Source organism: Glycine max, chromosome 5, assembly GCF_000004515.6.
Source record: "Glycine max cultivar Williams 82 chromosome 5, Glycine_max_v4.0, whole genome shotgun sequence".
Classification (NCBI taxonomy): domain Eukaryota; kingdom Viridiplantae; phylum Streptophyta; class Magnoliopsida; order Fabales; family Fabaceae; genus Glycine; species Glycine max.
In genome coordinates, this window is record NC_038241.2 from 711,847 (window position 1) to 734,172 (window position 22,326).

A 22,326-nucleotide genomic window follows, 5' to 3' on the forward strand; every position below is an offset into this window, starting at 1 on the left:
AGTGAAATTTGAATAGAGATATTCAAATTTCCCTCCAATTTTGTGTGACACTTAGGCTATAAATAGAGGTCATATGTGTGCATTTTTTCAACTTTGATCATATGAGAATTAAACTTCAAAGTTTAGACCTCTTTTGAGGCACAAAATTTCGTGTTCCTTCTCTCCCTCTCCCTCCATTCATCTTCTCCTACCTTTAAGCTCTTATCCATGACTTCCTATGGTGGTGAGCTTCTTCTAGACTCATCTTCTCCTTGAAGTGACGTCTCCAATTATCTTTCTCCTTCCCCATTCCGCTGCCATCAAACTTCAAGAAGCAAAGGACTCCATTGATGAAGAAGATCCAAGACCTACAAGCTTCATATGGAACTACATCATTTCCTCTCTAAGAAAAAGAAAATAGAGAAAAGAAAGGCCGAAAGAAATTTCATTCCTTGACTTTGAGACAGTAATTATAATTTATAGTCTAGACTCTAGACTCTAGACTTTGATTTACCATTTCCATCTAAATTTGCTTAAATCTTCTAAGTACCACATAATGAACTTGATACTTAACCTTGGTCAGCCAAAAGCAGGACTAGAACTTTGAGTGACCAAAAAACAGAATGAACATACAAAACTTTAAGGAAACAAACATAAATTCAATGAATATAGGTAAAATGTGCGGGGAATATTTTAAACTTCACAATCTCTAGGGAAGCCAACTTTCTTTGCCCTCCCCTTTTCCACTCCTCCCAACCACCGAAAAAATAAGAAACAAAAAACGAGCCGCAAGTTAAGTCACTCTTGATCATTGTATTATGACTTACGACTATATAAGTGTTGGCCTCCTAATACACACATGCAAAGGAAAAGAAAAGTCCCAGTCACACTAAAAAAAAAAGAACAGGCAACAGGGTATAAAGAACAGAAGCGGGATTGAATAGAAAAATCCCTCTAGAAACACTTGAAATGCTGAAAGTGAAGGAAGGTTTCCACCACGACTTGAATGCTAAAGCCATTGATGAGCTACTAGGTCCAACCTTTGCCTGAAAAAGATGAGAAATAATCTACTTAGGTGCATCATATATAATATATATAAATCTACACAAACATTGCATCGATTTTCTACCTTCAGCATGAAGTTTTTGTTAGCCTGCCAGGATGCACCTATTTGAAAGGTGGGGTCTTAGATATTGTTTGCTGCTATGGCGTCATCAACACTGACACAGAGAAAATCAGATTGTACCATATTGGTGCAACTGCAATAAGTTTGAATATATCTGTTTAGAGACAAAAAGAATACCATGTTTGTAACTCAAACCCAAAATCAATGTAGTTTGTAATTCCAACAACGGAATTCTCTTCAAGGGGGTTCTTCACCTGTTAAAGTCAAGTTTACAACTTTCAGATTACGATATATTCTGATTCAACAAGAAATTAAATCTGCCCGTTTACTACAACTCAGGAAAAGAAATCTCAATAATGCGGGTAAATTTTAACAAGAATAAATAAGTAATGAGGGAATCCTATCAGCATTATGGTATTTAATCGCAAGGAAAATGCGTCCAAAATATAACTCAAAAAATAGGCCCAGGTATTGAGTAAACAAGCTTCTAATTCAAAATAACTTTTCATGGAGTGACCTCAACTCTGCAACTTATGAAAACTTAAGTCCTATTGGTATATCAAGACTAACAATCTATGAAGCACGGACTCCAACAATAGATAAAAAATATATATAAAAAAATTAAAAAAACAATGGATTGCATTCAAATAAACTAAAAAAGTTTCATGAGTTCACATAATAATCAAGTACCAACACCAACTAAACTCATTCAAGAGTTCAAAATAACAAAAGGATAAGAGCATAATACAAAGTGTAAAGTAAAGGTTGAGACTCTAATCATCTTCTCCAATTCCAACATAATCATCTTTGTTGTTATCATAAGGTAGTGGAGCATCTCCCTCTCTCTCTTCTCCATCAGACGTCTCAAAATTAATCATGAAAATGGATGTGTCAAAAAGAAAAAAAAAAAAAAACGGGTGTGTCAAAAATAAAAAATGGATGTCAAACAGAAAAAGAAAAAAAAAACAACTCCAGATATAAAAATGGGTGTCAAACAGAAAAAAGAAAAAAAAACAAAAAAAACCAGCACCAAAACACTGAAGCCGTCACCGTCGCTATCGCTCGGCCGTGTGCGTCGTCCTCGCGTGCGTCGTACGTGCTAGAGACTGCTGCTGGTCGTGCTGGAGACTGTTGTGCTGTTCTGTTCGTGGCTTCGTGCTTGCGCTCTGAGTCTCCTTTTGCAGGAGAAATTCGGGTAGGGTTGAGTCAGGTTAGCCCAACACCTATCGCACAACATTTTTAAAAAAAAAAAACGTTATTCTGCCATTATCGCAATTCCGCAACGCCACTGCTATTTGGTGGCGTTTTTCTGAAATTCCGCAACGCCGTACCGCCGCCATAACCACTTTTTAATAACACTGCTAGCCACCAAGACTTTGCCTCCATTAGACTTCTATCCCTTAAAGAGTCAATATCATCAAAGTCTTTTCTTCCACCATAAAAGTTTGCAAACTCTATATTCACTTGTCTTCTTTCATTATCATCATCAAAATACCTTTTGAAACATTTCAATCTTTCACGAGTAAGTTCTCCATCTTGGTGAGGAGGAATTCTATTTGAATCTTCACTTAACCATTCATGACTATAATATCTATAATAAAAAAATGATTATAAATTAATATTGCATATAGAAACGTATGGAGAAAATAGACTTTATAAATGAAAGAATATAATGTATCACCTTGGGTTTAAAGAATGAAATAATAAAAATCCAATCTATTATTATAATTTAAAATCTAATCTTTTATCTTTTAAGATTTAAAAAAAATATGATTTTGGAAAAAAAAAAAACAAAAGTTGTGTCGTGTCTGTTGGCTTCCCGTGTCCAGAACCATGTAGAAGGTTTTTTAAAAAAAAAACTGGACACAACAAATACGTATCTGACACGTGTCTATGTCGTCAGCGTGTCAAAAACGGGAACACCACTGTTTGGGGCTGTGCCAGTACTTCACACCTAGCAGTGCAGTCTTGCTAACTAGTAAAGAAAAAGGAAAAATCAATTACATGTACGACATTAAAAAAGACTTGTAGATGAATGTACACATTCTTAGAAAACCAAGGAAAACCTACTAGTAATAATTTAGTTTTAACAGATAAATTAAAAAATGAAACATCATTCTGTTTACAGAAATTAAACATGCGACACTAATATCAAGACAAAGTACCACTGAGAAGCCAATGGAAAGAAAGAAAACGAGGACAAAAGAACATACCCGTCTTTGAACAGCCATATGTTGATAGAACGAGGCAATAAACTGTAGATTATTTAGACTTTGAAATTTCAGTAAAATGCTTCTTAAAATATTAATCAGAACTACACAAATAATATGTTATGGCAGACAAATGCCAAGCCCAAGATCCATTTAATTGGCTTGAGGTTTAAATTGCACCACCATTTTTTTATCAGCTAGTGTTTGGTTGTTAGTTTTTTTTTTTTTTTTGGAAAAAAATGTAAATTATATTAAACCCAAAATAATACAATAATAAACGGGACATACCCCGCAGTTAAAGAAAATCAAAAGTCTCCCTAATACAAGAAGATATATATCAAGATGCTAAAACAAATGCAACAGATATTTTTCCTTTTTCTTTACTAGTTAGTTAGTTTTTTGCTAGAATGTTAGTGGGGGTTTTGAAAGCCATGACCCCCCCCTTCAACCCTTAAACCCCCTTTTCCAACCACCAATCCAATCTTATAACTCTTAATTGCACTATCATATGTTAATATCAAAGAATACATCAGAAAGGTTAATACAAAATTTAATATTGATTAAATCTTACAACTCAATACTTTCCATTTTAATAACATGTCACATTATTATATTACTCACTAAGGAGTTATCCAAAAAATTGATTAAATCTCAAAATTTAATCAATTTAAGTATGTGTACATGCCTGAGAGCTTTTGACAATCTCAAGGTTGAAATTGAAGGATGGACACAAGGGGCTGCCTGATCCAACACCATAGCCCATGGCACAACTCCAGTTCATCAAATTTGTAAGTTTTGCATTTCCTTCTAAAAAGCACACAAGTTAGTATGTACATATTTGCTTAATTATCATATCCAAAATGAACACAAGTTAGATAAATATGCTTTTAGAGTTTAGCTTTTTGTGACTGTTTGGGTTCATCAATAAAATCAAAATTACTAAAACTACTTGAAAATAATAAAGCATTAATCCAAGTTCTCCAATCCTGTTACAAAATACAAATCCAGGAAAGAAAAATGAGAAATTGACAGGAACAAAAACAAGCAAAGGAAACAAACAATTTTATTGAATGCCTAATAGGAGAAAGAACTGTCCTCCATGGATTTCCCCTTTCATACAAACTCTCTAATTCTTCAATACCCCCAAAAAAACAACTATCTAATTGATTGAGTGAATCATTCCATCCTTATTCTCCATATGTGTCTAACTGATCCCCTTTAACTAACTAACCACTCTAACTGCCCCTAATTGTCCTTGCCCCACTTTGACTAAATCTCAGCCCTCATAGATTGCTTTCATTCTGTCAATGGCTCTACCTTTCTTGCAATTGTAGCCTTACATGCATGTGCAAATAAACACATACACTTGAAGATAAACATATGAATCACAGGTGTGACATAGGTTCCATTCTAAAATTTAAATATAATGAAAACACTCAAAACCTTAATGCATGAACCATACTGAACTAAAAGATTGATGCAATAATGTCAACTTTTTCAAGGATGCAATATATTACTTTTCCCTCTTGGCCTATCATTCTTATGATATGACTACTTAAAAAATACAAAAGCAAACTTCTTTAGGCCAATATATTCAATGAAATTCATACACAAAACAATTTATCACTATAACTAGAAGAAAGATAACCAAAGTTCAACATATGTGCCATAGAGAAACCAAAAGAATTAAAAAATATTTTAAAATACCCAGTACTGAATACTGATGTAGTAATTCTAAGAAATATTTCCAAGGGACTAAAATCTGTGTAGTTCTTACGTCGTGCCCACAAGGTAAAACTCCAATTTTAATTGGAAAATAAAAAATACCAAAAGTACTTAAGAAAAATGCATCTAGGCATTGTCCTTCCTTATTATCTTTTATTCCTTTTCATTCTTAAATATTCTCAAATATGAAATGAAAACATACACTCCATTCACTTCCATTTCCCAAACACGTCCTTAGTATTCAATGATTCATTCGAGTAAGAGGTACTTACGGATCGGACGTGGATACATAAAGGTCCATAAGCGTGTGAGGATCATTAACATCACTGCACCCACCAAAGCAAACAAAAAACAACTCAACAAGCTGCAGAACAATAACAAACACAACAAATACAATCCAAACCAAACAATCAAGGTTTTAAAAAAAGTCTGCAACTACTATCTCGGCTGCAAAATCAAGGTTTTTATAATTGTGGCCACATCAGCAGCATTTGTTTGCAATTTCCCACAATATTAAGGTTGGCCACAATGTCAAGGTTTTCAGAGTGCCCTCAACCATAATTGTGACCATACTGGCCACATTTATCCGCAATTTCCCACAATATTAAGGAACGCGACCACAATTTAAAACGTTGCAAAGAATAGAGAAGAAAACCTTTGCCAGCGAAACAACGCATCTCCGGCAATACTTTCTTCCGGCTTGTGATCAAGAGGACCTGAAACCAGTCACCTAAATGAGAAAAAATAAATAAGAAAGGAAAGGCCAGAGGATACGGTTGCGATGACATCGACGTGAGGATTGTCGATCGGCTTGAGCATGATTCGGGTGGTCAAGTGCCTGGCCTGGTGAAAGTAGTCCTGGAAGAGGGAGGTGATGGCGAGCTTGCCGAAAACGACGTCGTAGATGGGGTGGAGCATGCGGTTGCGCGCGGCGAGGGGAGGGAAGTCGAAGAGCGGCGGCACCAGCACCACCGTCGGCGGCATCGGCGGCGGCGCTGGCTCTCGACAGAACAACCACTTCCACATCGTTCTTCTCTTCTAGGGTTTCAAGTTTCAATTGAGTGAGTGTAAGTAAAAGAAACGCAGCAGCAACAGTTCTACCTTCTACGTAGGGTTTCGTTGTGAATCCGGTGTTCGCGCGCTCCATTCTCGCACCACCGTGGCTACACTGACCATGACGGTTTCAACTTCTACGTGCGTTTACCATACTACCCCTGCAGGCTTTTTGTTTTTTGTTTGGCATTTTCTTCCTACCATTTTGTAAACAATGAAATTTAAGTCAATTGTTATAAGATAAATCACCATTTTATTCCTTAAAAGTATATAGATGACAATTTAAAATTTGAAAGAATGAAATGTTTTATTTATTATATTGATAAGATATAGATATGATTCAACAAATTCATATTCCTTAGGCCATAGTCAAATCCCAACTAGAATATCGATCAATCTAAGTTGTATATCCCTTCGACCAAGTCCTAAACACCCCTTGTGAAAAAAGTTGAGATGTACACACATGTCCACTGGCCTAGGCTGAGTACCTCCCAAGGCCTAACCACCCATTACAATACAAGAGAATCATTATAGATTAAAGGGAGAAAGTTCATTAAATGTAATATAATCACCATGAGGACCCAAATAGCAACTAATCACATGTTAGTATTACCATTAATCCTGAGATAAGACCCAAGAACCTATGATCTATTAATATATGTATATTACTAATAAGGTTCTCGAGGTAACATTATTATTTTTATTTATTATATTGAAAAGAATTTTAACTTGAAAGTTAGAGTATTTTTGCAAATAGTTACTCCCATCACATTGGAGTAGGAGCTATAAATATATATATAAAAAAAAAATATTGATGAGAGAAAACCCCACACACAGAAAAAGAAGATTACCTTATTATCCAGATGTAGGTACTAATCCCACCACTAACCCCTTGTAGGATGCAATACTATTAGTGGTAATTACTGGTTGGTGAAGGTTCCAAGAAATGGGCAAGTTGCCAACTTCAATTTGTCTTGTTGGGAGTCTTTTATTAATGTCTGGTCACTTTCTCATAATTGATTTTGACCATAGAAAAGGAACATTTCTTTCATTTTCGAATCCAATTCACTTTTGTCCATAATTCCAATTCTAATTGATGGTGGGCGCTTTTCATCAAAAGCGTTATACTAGTCCTCCTCTCAACTTCAATAGTCAACCAAATAACATTTTAAAAATATTTTTTAACTTATTCTTTTAAATATATATTTGTATTATTAATTAAAATTTATTAAAAATTATAAAATGTTATAAGACAAATCCGACTTAATTGATAAAACTTTTAATCCGATTCTTTTAATGGATCCTCTATAATTGTTTTCATTTTAAGTTTTACTTTCTATATGAGAAAATTGTAAATTTAAATTTCTACACAATCTCTTGTGGCTATTGGTTGCTGCCCGATTTTTTTGTTTTTTTATAGCAGTTTTATATCATCATGAAATTTGTTCTTCTGTTGTTTTCGACAGGTACAAAAACTTCATTTTAATGCACGTGCAAACCTACAGTTTTCGGGTATAAGTACTGAAACTTAAAATAAGGATAAGTAAAGTTATAAAAAAATTAATGACTAAGTAAATAAATAAATTTTTAAATTTTCTATTAACTATACTTTATTTTCATTTTTGATTTTCATCCGGATTAATCTAAATGTAATCGGCTTGCATGGAATTGAGATAATTGAAAAAAAAATCAAAATCAGTAGTACAATTACCCAATTTTTATATTTTTTTTTACAAAAGTTAATCCTACTTGATCTAGATAAACCATAATTTTTTTCTCAACAAAAAACCACTTATCTTCTAAAAAAATCACATATTTAAAACTAGTTGGAATAATACTAACAATGATAATAACCTTTATCTCTTTAAATAAGATCTTAAATTTAAATTTTATTAATAAAAAATATAATCAAAAGAGAAGAATTTTACCAAAAATATTCAAGAGAGATTTTTGAACGAAAATGAATAATCAACCAAGTCCATGATATGCCATACCAATAAAAATAGTAACTAAAATAAAGAAATATTCCGTGTGAAGGTCGGTGTTATCCGATCTATGATGGTGAAAAATTAAAAGAAACAAACAAGTGAGGAACCCATTTAATAGTTTATTATGTAATTTTCAGTTACGTTACGAGCACATATTCTAGAAGCATTTAGTGTTTGTGTTCGTGACTTTGTGTTTGTGTTGTGTGTATTTATTTTCCGCGAACCAACGCGACCCACATATGTTGTAGTTCCCTTAGTTTTTTCTTCGTGTCCGCGCCCCTGACACAAGAACAATAACAACAAGGTACGCACGCTGTTATGTTATGTCTCCTCTCTCTACGTTTACCATTTTTATGTTCAATCTCACTATCAGTGTCATCACAAAAACGTGAACGCTAGCTGGTGGGTTGTTTATCTTTGCTTCTCAACGTTCTTGCAAAACTTGCTTCTTGTGTTGTTGTTAAATAAACAATTTCTTATCCCAAAGGTTGTGTTTTCGTGTGTGTTTTTTGGTGGGTATTTTTTTTCTTCTTTTTTTGGTTGGTTGGTTTGTCCAACTGCATATTCTTCCTACTCTTTTCTCTCTTTTAATCTCTCTCTCTCCAACCGTATGTGAAAAAATTGTTCTTTGTTCTTTGTTGTTTCTGAAATCTGAACTTTATTTGCTCTGTTGAAAGATTTGTATCATATTTCTCTTTTTCTTTGACTTTCACCATCTGGGAAGAGGGAAAGAGGGGGTGTTTAGTTTGTTTTTTTGAGTGAATTTCCCGTGTTTCACATTAATTTTTAATGCTCATTTACGAAATAAGAGTTTGCATGTATTGCTAAGTTTGGAATTTGGTTCTGCATATATGGTTGTTGATAATTTCCAGATTGGAAGCCTGTTTACGCTGATTTGGAATGTTAAGGATGGTGGTGTTTTACTTTTATGCCTTTCTTAACTTTCTTGTATCACTGTTTTTTTTTTAAACCAAGTGTTGCAACTGTTTCATTAGATCACATTTTCCTCTCTCAATGGAACTGTTTATTCTTTGACTCATTGCGATGGCAAATGTCTAAAATGCCTAAGTGAAGAGTTCATGTTTGTAGTTTTTCTTTAATTTAATATCTTTCTGCTTTTTTTTTTTTACAGGGGCATTGTAATGGCAACTTGTGTTCCTGCTGTAAGTGGTGCACTGCATTATGGAGTGACAAACTGCAAGGGACACAGCTACAGAAGGAGTGCTTCCTTTTCTGATGTGCCTAACACGGGATTCTTACAAAAAGATCTTTCATGGTAAAGATTTTAATCCTGGAATTGTATTAATAATTATTGCATATCTCACTGTCTGTTTTGATGTCTAAAAAGGAGTTATCGTTGCTTCTCAAGTGTTAATTGTTGTGTGAAGTTATACTTGTTTGCATAAGTTCATATGATTTTTATTGCAGTTATAACTTTTACATATAGTTTTATTGCCAAGGTAGGTTAGAAGATTCTGATCCAGGAATCATACTAGTAGTAAGCTCATATCTGGCTATGATAAAATGCCTAAAAAGGAACACTTGTTTTCTTCGGTAGAGTCTAGACTTGTATTTGATGGAAGTTTACCTGTTTGCATAAGATCTTTTACCTTTCATACTGGTTAAATTTGCAAATTCTGATGCATATGCAGCTCTGGTCGGCTTTTTAGAGTTTACAAATGGCAATATTGATTTTGATCAAGTTATCATCATGTTTTGTAATTTGTAGCACTTGCACAGTGTTTACTTAAAATTGTTTGAGGTAAAAAATTGTGGGAGCTGGCTAGAAATCTCTATCTGTAATGAAAAAAGTTGTACCATTATTATACATTGATTGTCTATTTGTACTGAAGTGTTTTGTAGTAGCTTCTGAAAATTTGATCAGAAAGAGACTGAATGGAAAAGGATCTTCACTTTCTGGTTCATCTGTCATAGCTGAATTAATGATTTTTCATTGTTTTGGGGTGCAAAATTTTAGGTCTAAAGTGGTATCCAAGGTCCTGCAGATACACAGATGTGGGTTTTCTGCACCTCCACTTCATAAGGATCAGAAACTCTTCAAAGTCATTTCCTCATGGAAGAAAGATAGTCCCACAAAATACTTTGACTTTATCGTCATTGGGAGTGGAATTGCTGGCCTCCGATATGCGCTTGAAGTTGCAAAATATGGATCTGTTGCAGTGATAACCAAGGCTGAGTCTCATGAATGCAATACTAATTATGCTCAAGGTGGTGTTAGTGCTGTGCTATGCCCTTCAGATTCTGTGGAGAGTCACATTAAGGACACCATTGTGGCTGGGGCATATCTTTGTGATGAGGAAAGCGTCCGGGTATGTTCTGCTCCTATTAAGTCTACATTTTAAATCATTCTTACAACCTGATCTATGTCATGGAAGGCTGGAACATTAAACTAATTACATCTGAATATGCCTTAAGCTGCAAAAATATTAAGATGTTTTATGAACCAAATTTTCATTTTCCAATGTATATTTCCATTTGCTGATAGTAATGTTCTGTACCAACAAATTACACAAACAAGGTGTTTTCAATTTGAAGTACAATTCATTTACTTGGTTCTTGTTGGCAATTGCTAAGCATGGAATTCTAGTGAATCCTTAACTTACGGAACTGATCAGTATTGTGCTTGAATTCAAGGGAAATGTTTATTTTTAACATGCAACAATTGCCATGTATCTTTAGGTGATAAATAATGATTACTAGGTTCTATGACTGCTGTATTGAGAATTTGATTAACTTTGATTATTCCAGGTTGTCTGCACTGAAGGACCCGAAAGAGTCAGAGAACTGATTGCTATGGGTGCATCATTTGATCATGGGGAAGATGGTAACTTGCATCTAATGAGAGAGGGGGGTCATTCACATCATAGAATTGTTCATGCTGCTGATATGACTGGAAAAGAGATTGAACGGGCTCTACTGAAGGAAGTTATCAGTAATCCCAGAATTTTTGTGTTTGAACACCATTTTGCTATAGATCTTCTCACTTGTCAGGTTTGTAGCATACATGGTTTTCCTAGAGTATTTTGAATGTTTTGACTATTCACTAACTAAAGCATGTCACTGGTGCTGCAGGATCGATCTGATATGATTTGTCTTGGTGTTGACACACTGAATTCTAAAACCCTAGAGGTGGGAAAAGCAATTATGTGTTTGATTTTTTTAGAAGAACATCACTGCCATTATTGAATATATTTTCTAAAATTTCATTTTTTTTAGCTTTTAGGTGATTAGATTTCTTTCAAAGGTCACTTTACTTGCGTCAGGTGGAGCTGGACATATTTATCCTAAAACTACAAATCCTCTGGTAGTCTTCTTTTTCAAGTGCTTGAATTCTCCTTTCCCATTTACTGCTTGATTTATTATTTATTTTAAGTATGCAAGAACATAATCATGATGGAAATTAGAATGCTCTAGTATGAGCTTATAATGTAGTTTTATACAATATCTGAACTCATTAATGAAAACAGAGTATTATCTTGAAGTAAAAAAATTGAAAATAAAATTCTTTATGTCATTAATTCACTTGGATGATATACTATAAATTTTATAATGCATGATTAAGGTATAAATGTTGAGCATTAAGTAATTTAATTTGCTTATTTAAGTGTTCACTGTACTGAAATGAATCATCCTATTCTTGTTGCACCCTTAATGTCTCAACCTGTTTTTGCTGTGTAACCTGAATTATATGGCTACTCTTATTATTTCCATGTTAATTTGATTACTTTTTCTAATCACAGGTAGCCACTGGAGATGGAATTGCCATGGCACACCGAGCTCAAGCTGTGATTTCCAACATGGAGTAAGTAGATTTATTTCAACACTCCGAATATTTACCGCCTAATGAATATCTCATGCCAGTCATACTGAATAAACAAAAAGTGCCACCGGTTCAGGATGTCTGTGACAAGTCTTGCAGTAATTTTGATGACTTGAGAACATGCATAATCAAAATCAACGTAGTTGCATTTCAGTGCAGAATTATCTGAGCAACTTAATTGCTTCCAATGCAGAAGATTAATTAGAGAATTATGTTGGACTCTTAGTGGCCATATGGAGCATTTTTTTGTAGCACTGAACTTTTTTTTTAAAAAAAAATGAATGTAAATAAGCAATGCAGTTTACAATGCGTTTGAAGTTAATATGTGATGATCTGTGTAGTATTCCATTATAAAATACACATGCACTGGCAGTGTCTGTGTGTATATGATGGAATTTATCAGCTTTATATATCCTATTTCACTCTTATGACATTGTTTATTCAAAATCATGATTTATCCAGGTTTGTGCAGTTCCATCCAACTGCCTTAGCTGATGAAGGGCTTCCTATTAAACCAACCAAGCCTCGGGAAAATGCATTTCTGATAACTGAAGCTGTCAGAGGTGATGGGGGCATCCTTTATAATTTTGGCATGGAAAGATTCATGCCCTTGTATGATGAGAGGGCAGAGCTTGCTCCAAGGGATGTGGTGGCAAGAAGTATAGACGACCAACTTAAAAAGCGTCATGAGAAGTATGTGCTCCTCGATATAAGTCACAAGCCCAAGGAGGAAATTCTCTCCCATTTCCCCAACATTGCTTCTACGTGTCTCCAGTATGGTTTGGACATAACTCGTCGTCCAATCCCAGTTGTTCCAGCTGCTCATTACATGTGTGGAGGAGTTCAAGCTGGTCTCCAAGGAGAGACCAATGTGAAAGGTCTGTATGTAGCTGGTGAGGTAGCATGCACAGGTTTGCATGGAGCAAATAGACTTGCTAGCAACTCATTGCTTGAGGCACTGGTTTTTGCAAGAAGAGCTGTGCAGCCCTCAGTTGATCACATGAAGGGCTCTAGCCTTGATCTGACTGCATCAAACTTGTGGCCTAGACCCGTTGTGCCTTTGCCACTCGGAAGTAATGTCACAGACAAAATTATGTCAACGACAAAGGAATTGAGGGCAGAACTGCAATCCATCATGTGGGACTATGTAGGAATTGTTCGGTCCACAATGAGACTAGAGACTGCTGAGCAAAAAATTGGTAGTTTAGAAGCTAAATGGGAGGAGTCTCTGTTTCAGCATGGATGGAAGCCAACAATGGTCGGGCCTGAGATCTGTGAGATGAGAAACCTCTTTTGTTGTGCAAAGCTGGTGGTCAGCAGTGCGCTTTCTAGGCATGAGAGCCGTGGACTACATTACACTGTTGATTTTCCTTATCTCGAGGAGAGTAAGAGACTTCCAACAATCATTTTTCCAAGTTCACCTGTAAACAGTACATGGAGTTCTCGGCAATTACACAAGCAGCCCATGTACCAGTAAGGCATCAAATTGTGCCACAATACGTATAAATGGGTAGATTTAATTGAAATCTAGTGAAATAAGAACCTTAAAGTGATAGTCTACTCCCTTATAGTTTTCTGATTTTACTTCATTCATTGTTTAACTATAGCAACTTAGCAAGAAATATATTCCCTATAGGTAATTTGGGTCAATCTCAGTCAGATGTATCAGGTTTACTTTGCAATCAAATCTCAGATTTTAGAGACTTTTATTTTGTTTTTTATATGATATCATGATTCTCAACATACTTCATGTGCCTGCTCAAGAAACATAAGCAGGTGATTAGTACTTGACATTCTTGATGTGCAGGAAATTAGGAAAACCTGTGATAGGGTTACACCATCATTCACTATTAATAATCATATTATTAACAGAGTAGTGTTAATGCTTGTTAGAAAGCATATATAGAGTGATATAGAGGTGGTTTGTAATCAATCATTTACCGTTGTCATCATACAAACTATAGAACATTGGAAAATGATAATCGCACATGCGACTTGAGGTATGTGTGCAATCTTAGTGCATGTTTGTTTAGATGTTTTCAACGGACTTTGTATCATTCTAAGGCATAAGACCCAAAGGTAACAATTTTGTTACTTCTGCGTTTTTATTCATCCGAAAGAGTGAAAATTGGTTGCAGTGTTTAAACAAACATGCTCATAATCATTTAGAAAAATCAGAATTAGAACTACCTTCATTCTCCTCATTCACACATTCCCACTCTTTTAATTGTTGCTCTTCTTCTCCTTTGCAATCCAATCCATCCCGTGATCCTTCACTCTACAGGGGAAATAAATATAGGATAAGAAACCCTTCTAAACACAAGCTGAAAGAAAACATGGAAATAAAGTGGCTCAAACATACAACAATGGTGTATAATCTCTACAATTACCAGCAAGGTTTAATCCCTACATCATTATACTTTTGTTGAATAAAACCAGTAACCGTCAAAATTTCCATGTGATACCCCCTTCACGTAATTCAAGAGAGATAATATTCATACTGTAAATTGAAATATGCTGTCAAACCAAATAAAAGGGACAGGATCAAATGATCAATTGAAAGGTATTAAGCTGATGTCGTTGTGTAATCCCCACGTCATTTTACTTTTGATGCATAAAACCAATAACTCAATTTCCATGGGTCACCCCTTAATGTAATTCAAGAGAGAGATATTCATTGTGTGAATTGAAGTATGCTGTCCAACTAAATAAAAGGGACAAGATCAATTATCACTAGGTGTCAGACTTTTACACCTACATTACTTAATAATTTTCTGTAAAATACGAAATTAACAAATTCAATCATTTGATATTATTTTTTATTTTAATCATGCATATCAAAATTTTCATTTTTTTTTACTGCACAGATTTTACATAAATTTGACAGATACTATGCGAGTAAGATCAAAGAAACCACCAGACTGATCACTATGTTATCTAGCAATTAACAATTGGGAATTGCTACGTGCGCCATTTGTTTTTCTGGTACACCCAGCACAACATATGTAATTCTCATATTACCCTTCTGTAATTGGCCCAATCCGTATGAGACTTATGGATTGTCCAATCCATTTGAGACTTAGGGGTTGTAAATTAATTCGAAAGTCAGGTTCGATTCCTACTCAGATCGGTAATTTTAAATTAATTTGTAAAACATATTTTTGAAAAAATTTTAAAAAAATCATATGGGTCAGTTATGAATTGGGCCGATCCATAATTGGTTTACGGATCCTCAATCCGTAAGTCAATTATGGATCCATAATTGGCTTATGGATTGCGAATTCGTAAATCAATTACGGATCAAAAATCCATATATGACATGCGGATTGCTGATCCCTAATTGGCTTATGGATTGTGAATCTGTAAACCAATTATAGAAGGGTAATATGGGAATTATATATGTTATCTTGGGTGTACCAGCAAAACAAATGGTGCGCATAGCAATTTCCTTAACAGTTGCTTATAATGGGTATGTTGAAATTTGGGCTCGCGAGTTTGGATCTAGTTACTGTTGAATTTTGGTCACAGCTATAAACAGTGCCTTCAATTGTGGAGGTTTTCCTTAACTTATGGTATTTATCTCCTTAAACATACATACGTGAAGCATTTTCAAATGTTTGATTTTACCTCACAAAAAGAGTTTAGAATTAATTATAGATACAAGATTGATTTCGAATTTAAATAATTTTGAGTAGTTTTTATGTTAAATTTAAAATTTTATATTATCAATTTTAATAAAATCACATTACTTCAAAATTATTCAATGTTGAAACACACACTAAATAGAAGGACCGTTCATGGCCAATTTCATCACAGAACTAGCGAACTGATGCAGCGAATCTCCGAGCATCATTGATGGCTGCTGTGAACTCTGAGCCTTCACCGCCAATCATTGAACCTTATCCTTCACTCCTAAGTTGCGAATCAATTTGGTGAGTCTTCTCATCAAAGAAAGAGAATGTGTTTGAATCGTTAATCAAGACACTAAGATAAAATACAAGCATTAATAATTGCAAATAAATGATTGTCATTGAAGGGCTTTATGACTTTTGTTCTAACTTCGTGCAAATTAATATTATAAAATAATCCTCGATTTGGAATTTCAGATCTTCTGTCCATCATCCTCGTTTAGGACATCAAGCACTATTGCTTTTGGTGCCTGGATTTGAGTTTGATAAAGAGAAATTTGATTGCCACGTGTTTCACTTTTGTTATTACTTTGTGTTTCTTTTTCAAGATAGTATTATTTATCGAGTTATGTGAAAATATTGTTACATAATACATAGTACAAACAGAAAAGGGCCCAGCAACCCGGAAATCCTGAATTCAAAACTTGATAAAAGGAAATCAAAAAAGGTAAAACAGACTCAACTTGGAAAATACCCGAAAAAATGTTGTAATTGAAATTGAATAATATACTTCAAACGCTTTGAAATGACAACGCTTAACCAAAAAAAATCATTCACTTGATACTAACATATCACATAAAAAGTAAAAAAAGTGTAATGTAGAGACTTCTAAAATGATAAAAAATGGTAACTTACAGTACACGAATGTGTCATTTATAGCATTCATAAAATGATTACTCCGTTATCGATGCTGCTTGTGAATTTTTCGTTTTCATATTAAAAAATCTAAGAGTGAAAAAAGAAAAAGTCCATTTAACTCTTTTCAAACATGAAACAAAAATATTCCCCAAAGCAAGAGAGAGAGCATGAATTTTGCACAACAATGTTTATGAATGAAAATCAAAGAAAAATAATAAAATGACAATAACAGTCATGCCACAAACTTATGTGAAAATAACTTTATTGAGAGAAAATATTGTCGGTGATATAAATCTCTCTTCTTCAGAGTTGGCATGAAATAGTAATTGCCTCACGGGAGTCTAAGGAAGCCACTTCATGATCCCTATTTATTGAGTGGTAGAGGAAAACTTTGAAGAAACAAATTTTCTTAGTAAGACTTATAGTGATTGCTACCACAACCATGAATTGTAGGAGGCTGCTTTATGTAGTTGTGTGGTTCAATCTCTGTGTAGCATGCACATTCATTCAAGTTTCAGCTGGGAATGCCTCTAACTTCAGCAAATGTTGGTTCCCAGCAATTTACAACTTTGGTGACTCAAATTCAGACACAGGAGCTGTTTTTGCAGCATTCACAGGGGTGAAGCCTCCTAATGGCATAAGCTTCTTTGGAAGCCTCTCAGGAAGGGCTTCTGATGGCCGTCTCATCATAGATTTTATGAGTAAGCAAAGCATAGTCTATATATTTCCCTTTACATATTCATAACCATAGGTAGATAATACATTGACTTGTTTGAGCTTTTTTATTTGTATGTATCAATTAAATAGGCAACTTTTTACTCATCTTTAGAGGGATCATTCTGATTCTGACCCTATTTGTTACTCTATCACTGATTGGACTACGAAAGTGGTTGTTGATTAGATAGCTTGTACATAACCTAATTTAACTTATGGAGAAATTCATTTTATTTTTATTTTTCTTATTTTCTTCTCCTAGACATCCTTCTGGATAAGTTTACCGAAATAGGCCCTATCTTATACATTTCTTATGTATATCTCCTTTTTGTGTGTATGGACATGTGCAGCTGAAGAGTTGAAGCTGCCATACCTGAATGCATATTTGGACTCAGTTGGATCCAATTACAGGCATGGTGCAAACTTTGCAGTAGGAGGCTCCTCCATTCGGCCTGGTGGTTTTAGTCCATTCCCTCTTGGCCTTCAAGTAGCTCAGTTCCTACTGTTCAAGTCTCGCACCAACACTCTTTTTAATCAGCTTTCTAACAACAGTTAGTTTCTCTTCCCCTCTGCATTTTCTTTCATGTTTATGTGTTTTTGTCAGTGTGCTAGACGAATGTGTATTGATATTGTTTCCAACAAGAACTGTCATCATCTTGAATTTAATAAAATAACATCAACAAAAGTCTTATCTCTCTAGGTAAGGTCGAATGCATGGATCACACGATGCTATTGAGTTCGATTAAAGACCAAATCCTTAGTGATATTATTTACTATAAGATGATCTCTCTTAATAATTTCCTCTAATATTCTTCTTGGTCTCCCTCCCTCTTTCGCAAGGCTAAAAACTATGCAATTTACTCTCCTCAACAATTCTTTGATTGGCCTTCTTAGTACATATCCAAACCACCTTAACCGATCTTCTGCTATCTTTTCTTCAATTGATGTCACACCAATATCTCTTCGTATTCACTATTCAATCATTTTATATCCTGTCCTTTTTTGTGTGGTCATAACCCCGTCTTAACTTTCTCATTAAGTGCTAATATTGATGGCATATTTGAAAGAGAACCATTTTTATGAAAGAAGTAGATGGTTATTCCTTATGACTGATGACATTGCAATTTGAACCTGTGTGATGTTTCCAGGGACAGAACCACCTTTCAAGAATAGTGTTCCAAGGCCTGAGGACTTTTCCAGAGCCCTATACACCTTTGATATTGGACAAAATGATCTTGCCTTTGGTCTTCAACACACTTCACAGGAACAAGTTATAAAGTCAATTCCTGAAATCTTAAACCAGTTCTTCCAAGCAGTGCAGGTAAGCAATCCTCAATGCCTTGATGGCATTATCAGGTATGATATGCCATATAGCAATAAGAATTGGTTCTGTAACTAACACTTGTAATTTTTTGCATTTCAGCAACTATACAATGTAGGGGCAAGAGTGTTCTGGATTCATAACACCGGTCCAATTGGTTGCTTGCCCTATAGTTACATTTATTATGAGCCCAAGAAGGGTAACGTAGATGCAAATGGCTGTGTAAAACCTCAGAATGATCTTGCTCAGGAATTTAACAGGCAGCTCAAGGACCAAGTGTTTCAGATAAGGAGAAAGTTCCCACTTGCAAAATTTACATATGTTGATGTGTATACTGCCAAGTATGAACTAATCAGCAATGCAAGAAACCAAGGTGATCTTCAAGTCCCCGAAGTCACAAAATTTAGGGGAATGCAATGTTTTTGGTTATCAACTTAATTATCATTGTTCTGTTGGTCAATTAACTTGTAATATTTCTATGCTTGATTTGTGACAGGTTTTGTGAGTCCATTGGAGTTCTGTTGTGGCAGTTACTATGGTTACCACATAAATTGTGGGAAGACAGCCATAGTAAATGGAACAGTATATGGAAATCCATGCAAAAATCCTTCCCAACATGTTAGTTGGGATGGCATACACTACTCTCAAGCAGCAAATCAATGGGTTGCTAAAAGAATTCTCTATGGATCCCTCTCTGATCCACCTGTTCAAATAGGGCAGGCATGTTTCTGAGTATAGTTCATTCAGTTCACGCGTTACTAGCTAGAGAGTGCCATACATTATGGGGGTGGTCTTCATTCTTCACATTGTTATTATTTCCATAAACAAGCACTTTGTTTAAGAACAATTAATTGGGGAGCTGTGCACATGAGTAAGAACATATATCATAATTTATGTTGTGGGAAAAGCTTTTGTAGCTCAATTTTGGAAATGTGAGGTCACACTGTAACGGCTCAACTACCAGATTATGGTGTATATCTTTATAAAGGATTGAAAGACAAGAATTTGTTGTTTAGTCAACTTAAATATTTGGATTTTAGTGCAGGCCCCTTTTATAGTTCAGTCCAAAATTCCTTTTGCTCCAACTGTTTCATAATCTCGCTATGTTTTGAGCATGGATGGATTGAATTTTTAAAAATCTAATTCTGTAAGGAAAAAAAAATAAAATCTATATCCAATTAAATAGATTGGATACCCAATGCTCTTGCAACACATTCCAGAAAATTAAGATTATGTGAGCATACTCATTTCCTTTGTAGAACACCCCACAATCTTTTGTTGTTTTTCTTTTCACCAATGGCCTACTCAATCAGAAAAGCATCTCCGTAAAACAAATCTATCAAAGTTTTTCTTCTATTTTTTTAATATTTCATACTTCTATGTAAAATCATATCACATTTCTTACTTAAAAGTTTAAATAGTTAAATCAAATTTTTACTCCAACCAAAAAAATCACTAAAGTTTCTTAAATGAATCTCTCATTTCTTTCTTTCTCGCGTTCTTTTAAGGCCACTTCTTTCTTTATTTTTTAATATTATTTTGTCATGGTCGAGCCCCCGTCGCAAAAAGCGCAACCAATAATACTGCAACAAACAACTTTCAATTGAAGCGGGTCCAAACGGATTATAATTTCACTTTAAGATGCTATATATTGCTATACATGTCATAAGTGGCAACTCCAGTTGGAATTCTCCAAAGGAAAAACAAGATTAATGATGGTCATCATGCATAAACAAAGTTGAAGAATTAAGTATTAACATGGCCATGCATAAGTAAAACTAATCAGAGACATCTGTAAAAACAATTAAATATTCACTAACATTTATTTTGATGCAAAAGTAATATTGTGTTAATGATTTTTTTTGAAGAAAATGATGTGTTAATGATTAAATACAATTTTACATTGTTTAGTGAAAATCGTATTAATATTTACATTTTGTTTGGCAGATTAAATTAATGAACACTGGGCTGGGCTTGATTTTTTTGGACTCTTTCGAAAATGGCTAACGAAAGCCCAGAACTCAGCAAAAAAGATAATTGCTTGTGCAGGAGTATCTTTTAAGTTTTAAGTTTTATACAGATGGAAACAAATTTATTTTTATCATTACCTAACCGAATAATATATATGAAACAAAATCAACAATAATATATAATTTTTAATATTTCATATTGTTAGAATATAAAATTATAATTATATTTAAGATATATTTCACAAAATATATTTCAATATAAATAAAATATCATATTATATAAAATATTATTAATTAATTTTAAAAAAATTATTATTAACATATAGTTATTTTAAAAACATACTAAAAAATACTGAATTGAACTTTATTTTATTTCAAAATTTATATCTGATAAAATTCGTTTGGTTTAATAAACAAATAAGGCCAAGCTTATTTTTTTTGGCTCAATATATTACAGTCAAACTCAAGTGTTACAAGCTTGATATTAAAATCTTGTGTGTAACTTATAAAAAAATGTTAATTTTATATAAGAAAAAGACATCATTTACAGGGATGCAGCATCCAAATGGCATAAGCTTCTTTGGAAACCTCTCGGGAAGGGCCTGTGCTGGCTGTCTCGTTATAAACTCTATGAGTAAGCAAAGTCTATAGTCCCATTCACATACTCACATCCATGCATGCATTGATAATACATTGGCTTGTTTGAGCTATTTATTTTGTATGTATCAATTAAATAGGCAACATTTTCAATATGTAATTTGGTCCATTTTTATATGTCGAAATAGAGAGTTAATATCGTGTCACATTAAAATTGATTGACTCCATATGATATGACTATGTAATAATTTTCTTCATCTTTAATGATATCATTCTTCCTAACCGTATTAGTTACTCACTTCTGATAGGTTTTACAAAATAGCCCGTGACAGTAATTTGGGCTCTAACATTAAGGTTTTTAATTGTTCACCACTATAAGGTGGTCGCAACTGAGATCACATCCGTCACATTTGTCTATGATTTATCGTGATATCAATAAACGTGACAAAACCGCAATATGACTCCTACCAATTTAAAACCTCTTCCTATTGTTGACTAAGTTATACATTTTTTATGTATATCCTATGAAGCACCAACATGGTCCCAAACAGCGGTGTTCCCGTTTCTGACACGTTGACACAAGGATATGCGTTGGACACGCACCGAACATGTGTCGGACACGCATTTGCCGTGTCCATTTTTTTTAACTTTCGACACGATTCTGGATACGAGAAGCCAATAGACACGACACAACTTTTTTTATTTTATTTTCAAAATCATATTTCTTTTAAATCTTAAAAGATAAAAGATTAGATTTTAAATTATAATAATAGACTAGATTTTTTTATTATTTCCTCTTCACTCTTCCTCTTCATGTCTTTTACGCTTCCTTTTTTTAAATATATAAATAAAACATTATATTTTAAATTATAATAACATATTAGAATTTAGATTAAATCAAATTAGAATAACAAAGATTCCTCTTCGCGTTAGTCGTGTCACTCCTTCATTCACATACATTTGTTCAACTTATGACCTGTGTAGTATTTATAATTGTTGACTTTGACTTGCTGTTTGTTACAATTGTGGTTGCGACTTCTAACTTACTATTTTAATTTTGGCGGGATGCATTGTAACTTTGTTAGGTTTGCACCTTTGAAACCCTTTTTTAGTTTTTAATTTTTATATTTTTTTTCTTCATCTTTCGTAGGAATCTTTAGTTTAATATATATTTTTTTTTACTTTCTTACCTACTAATACTAATACATTTAATATTTTCTGATTTTTAATTTTATATCGTATTTTCATAATAGTT

General features: G+C 34.0%; 2 protein-coding genes and 2 long non-coding RNA genes across 5 annotated transcripts; 2 read left to right on the top strand and 2 right to left on the bottom strand.

The window, feature by feature from the left end:
• Positions 1–772: 772 nt before the first annotated feature.
• LOC100814894 (uncharacterized) lies at positions 773–6,364 on the bottom strand. The gene is made up of 8 exons (XR_003267156.2): positions 5,696–6,364; positions 5,313–5,366; positions 4,225–4,301; positions 4,001–4,122; positions 3,319–3,360; positions 1,283–1,359; positions 1,109–1,199; positions 773–1,025 (listed from the first exon to the last, which is right to left on the bottom strand). It is a non-coding gene; the product is annotated as an uncharacterized lncRNA (long non-coding RNA).
• A 1,864-nt stretch (positions 6,365–8,228) lies between these two features.
• On the top strand, positions 8,229–13,625 carry LOC100782806 (L-aspartate oxidase, chloroplastic). Of its 2 annotated transcripts, none has more exons than XM_003524495.5 (8): positions 8,229–8,385; positions 9,214–9,357; positions 10,060–10,411; positions 10,851–11,093; positions 11,175–11,231; positions 11,326–11,406; positions 11,843–11,904; positions 12,385–13,625. In XM_003524495.5, the coding sequence occupies exons 2-8, from the start codon at positions 9,224–9,226 to the stop codon at positions 13,397–13,399; spliced, it is 1,944 nt and encodes a 647-aa protein (XP_003524543.1). In that variant the 5' UTR covers positions 8,229–8,385; positions 9,214–9,223; the 3' UTR covers positions 13,400–13,625. The 2 variants fall into 2 exon arrangements, with proteins under 2 accessions (XP_003524543.1, XP_014630869.1); XM_014775383.3 differs by lacking the exon at positions 8,229–8,385 and adding an exon at positions 8,390–8,483.
• LOC121174938 (uncharacterized) lies at positions 13,437–14,635 on the bottom strand. Its single transcript, XR_005891678.1, has 2 exons — positions 14,313–14,635; positions 13,437–14,200 (listed from the first exon to the last, which is right to left on the bottom strand). It is a non-coding gene; the product is annotated as an uncharacterized lncRNA (long non-coding RNA).
• Positions 14,636–16,641: 2,006 nt separating this feature from the next.
• Positions 16,642–19,505, top strand: LOC100782272 (GDSL esterase/lipase At3g27950). The gene is made up of 5 exons (XM_003524494.4): positions 16,642–17,170; positions 17,534–17,734; positions 18,332–18,504; positions 18,607–18,877; positions 19,001–19,505. The coding sequence occupies exons 1-5, from the start codon at positions 16,912–16,914 to the stop codon at positions 19,234–19,236; spliced, it is 1,140 nt and encodes a 379-aa protein (XP_003524542.1). The 5' UTR covers positions 16,642–16,911; the 3' UTR covers positions 19,237–19,505.
• The last annotated feature ends 2,821 nt before the right edge of the window (positions 19,506–22,326 follow it).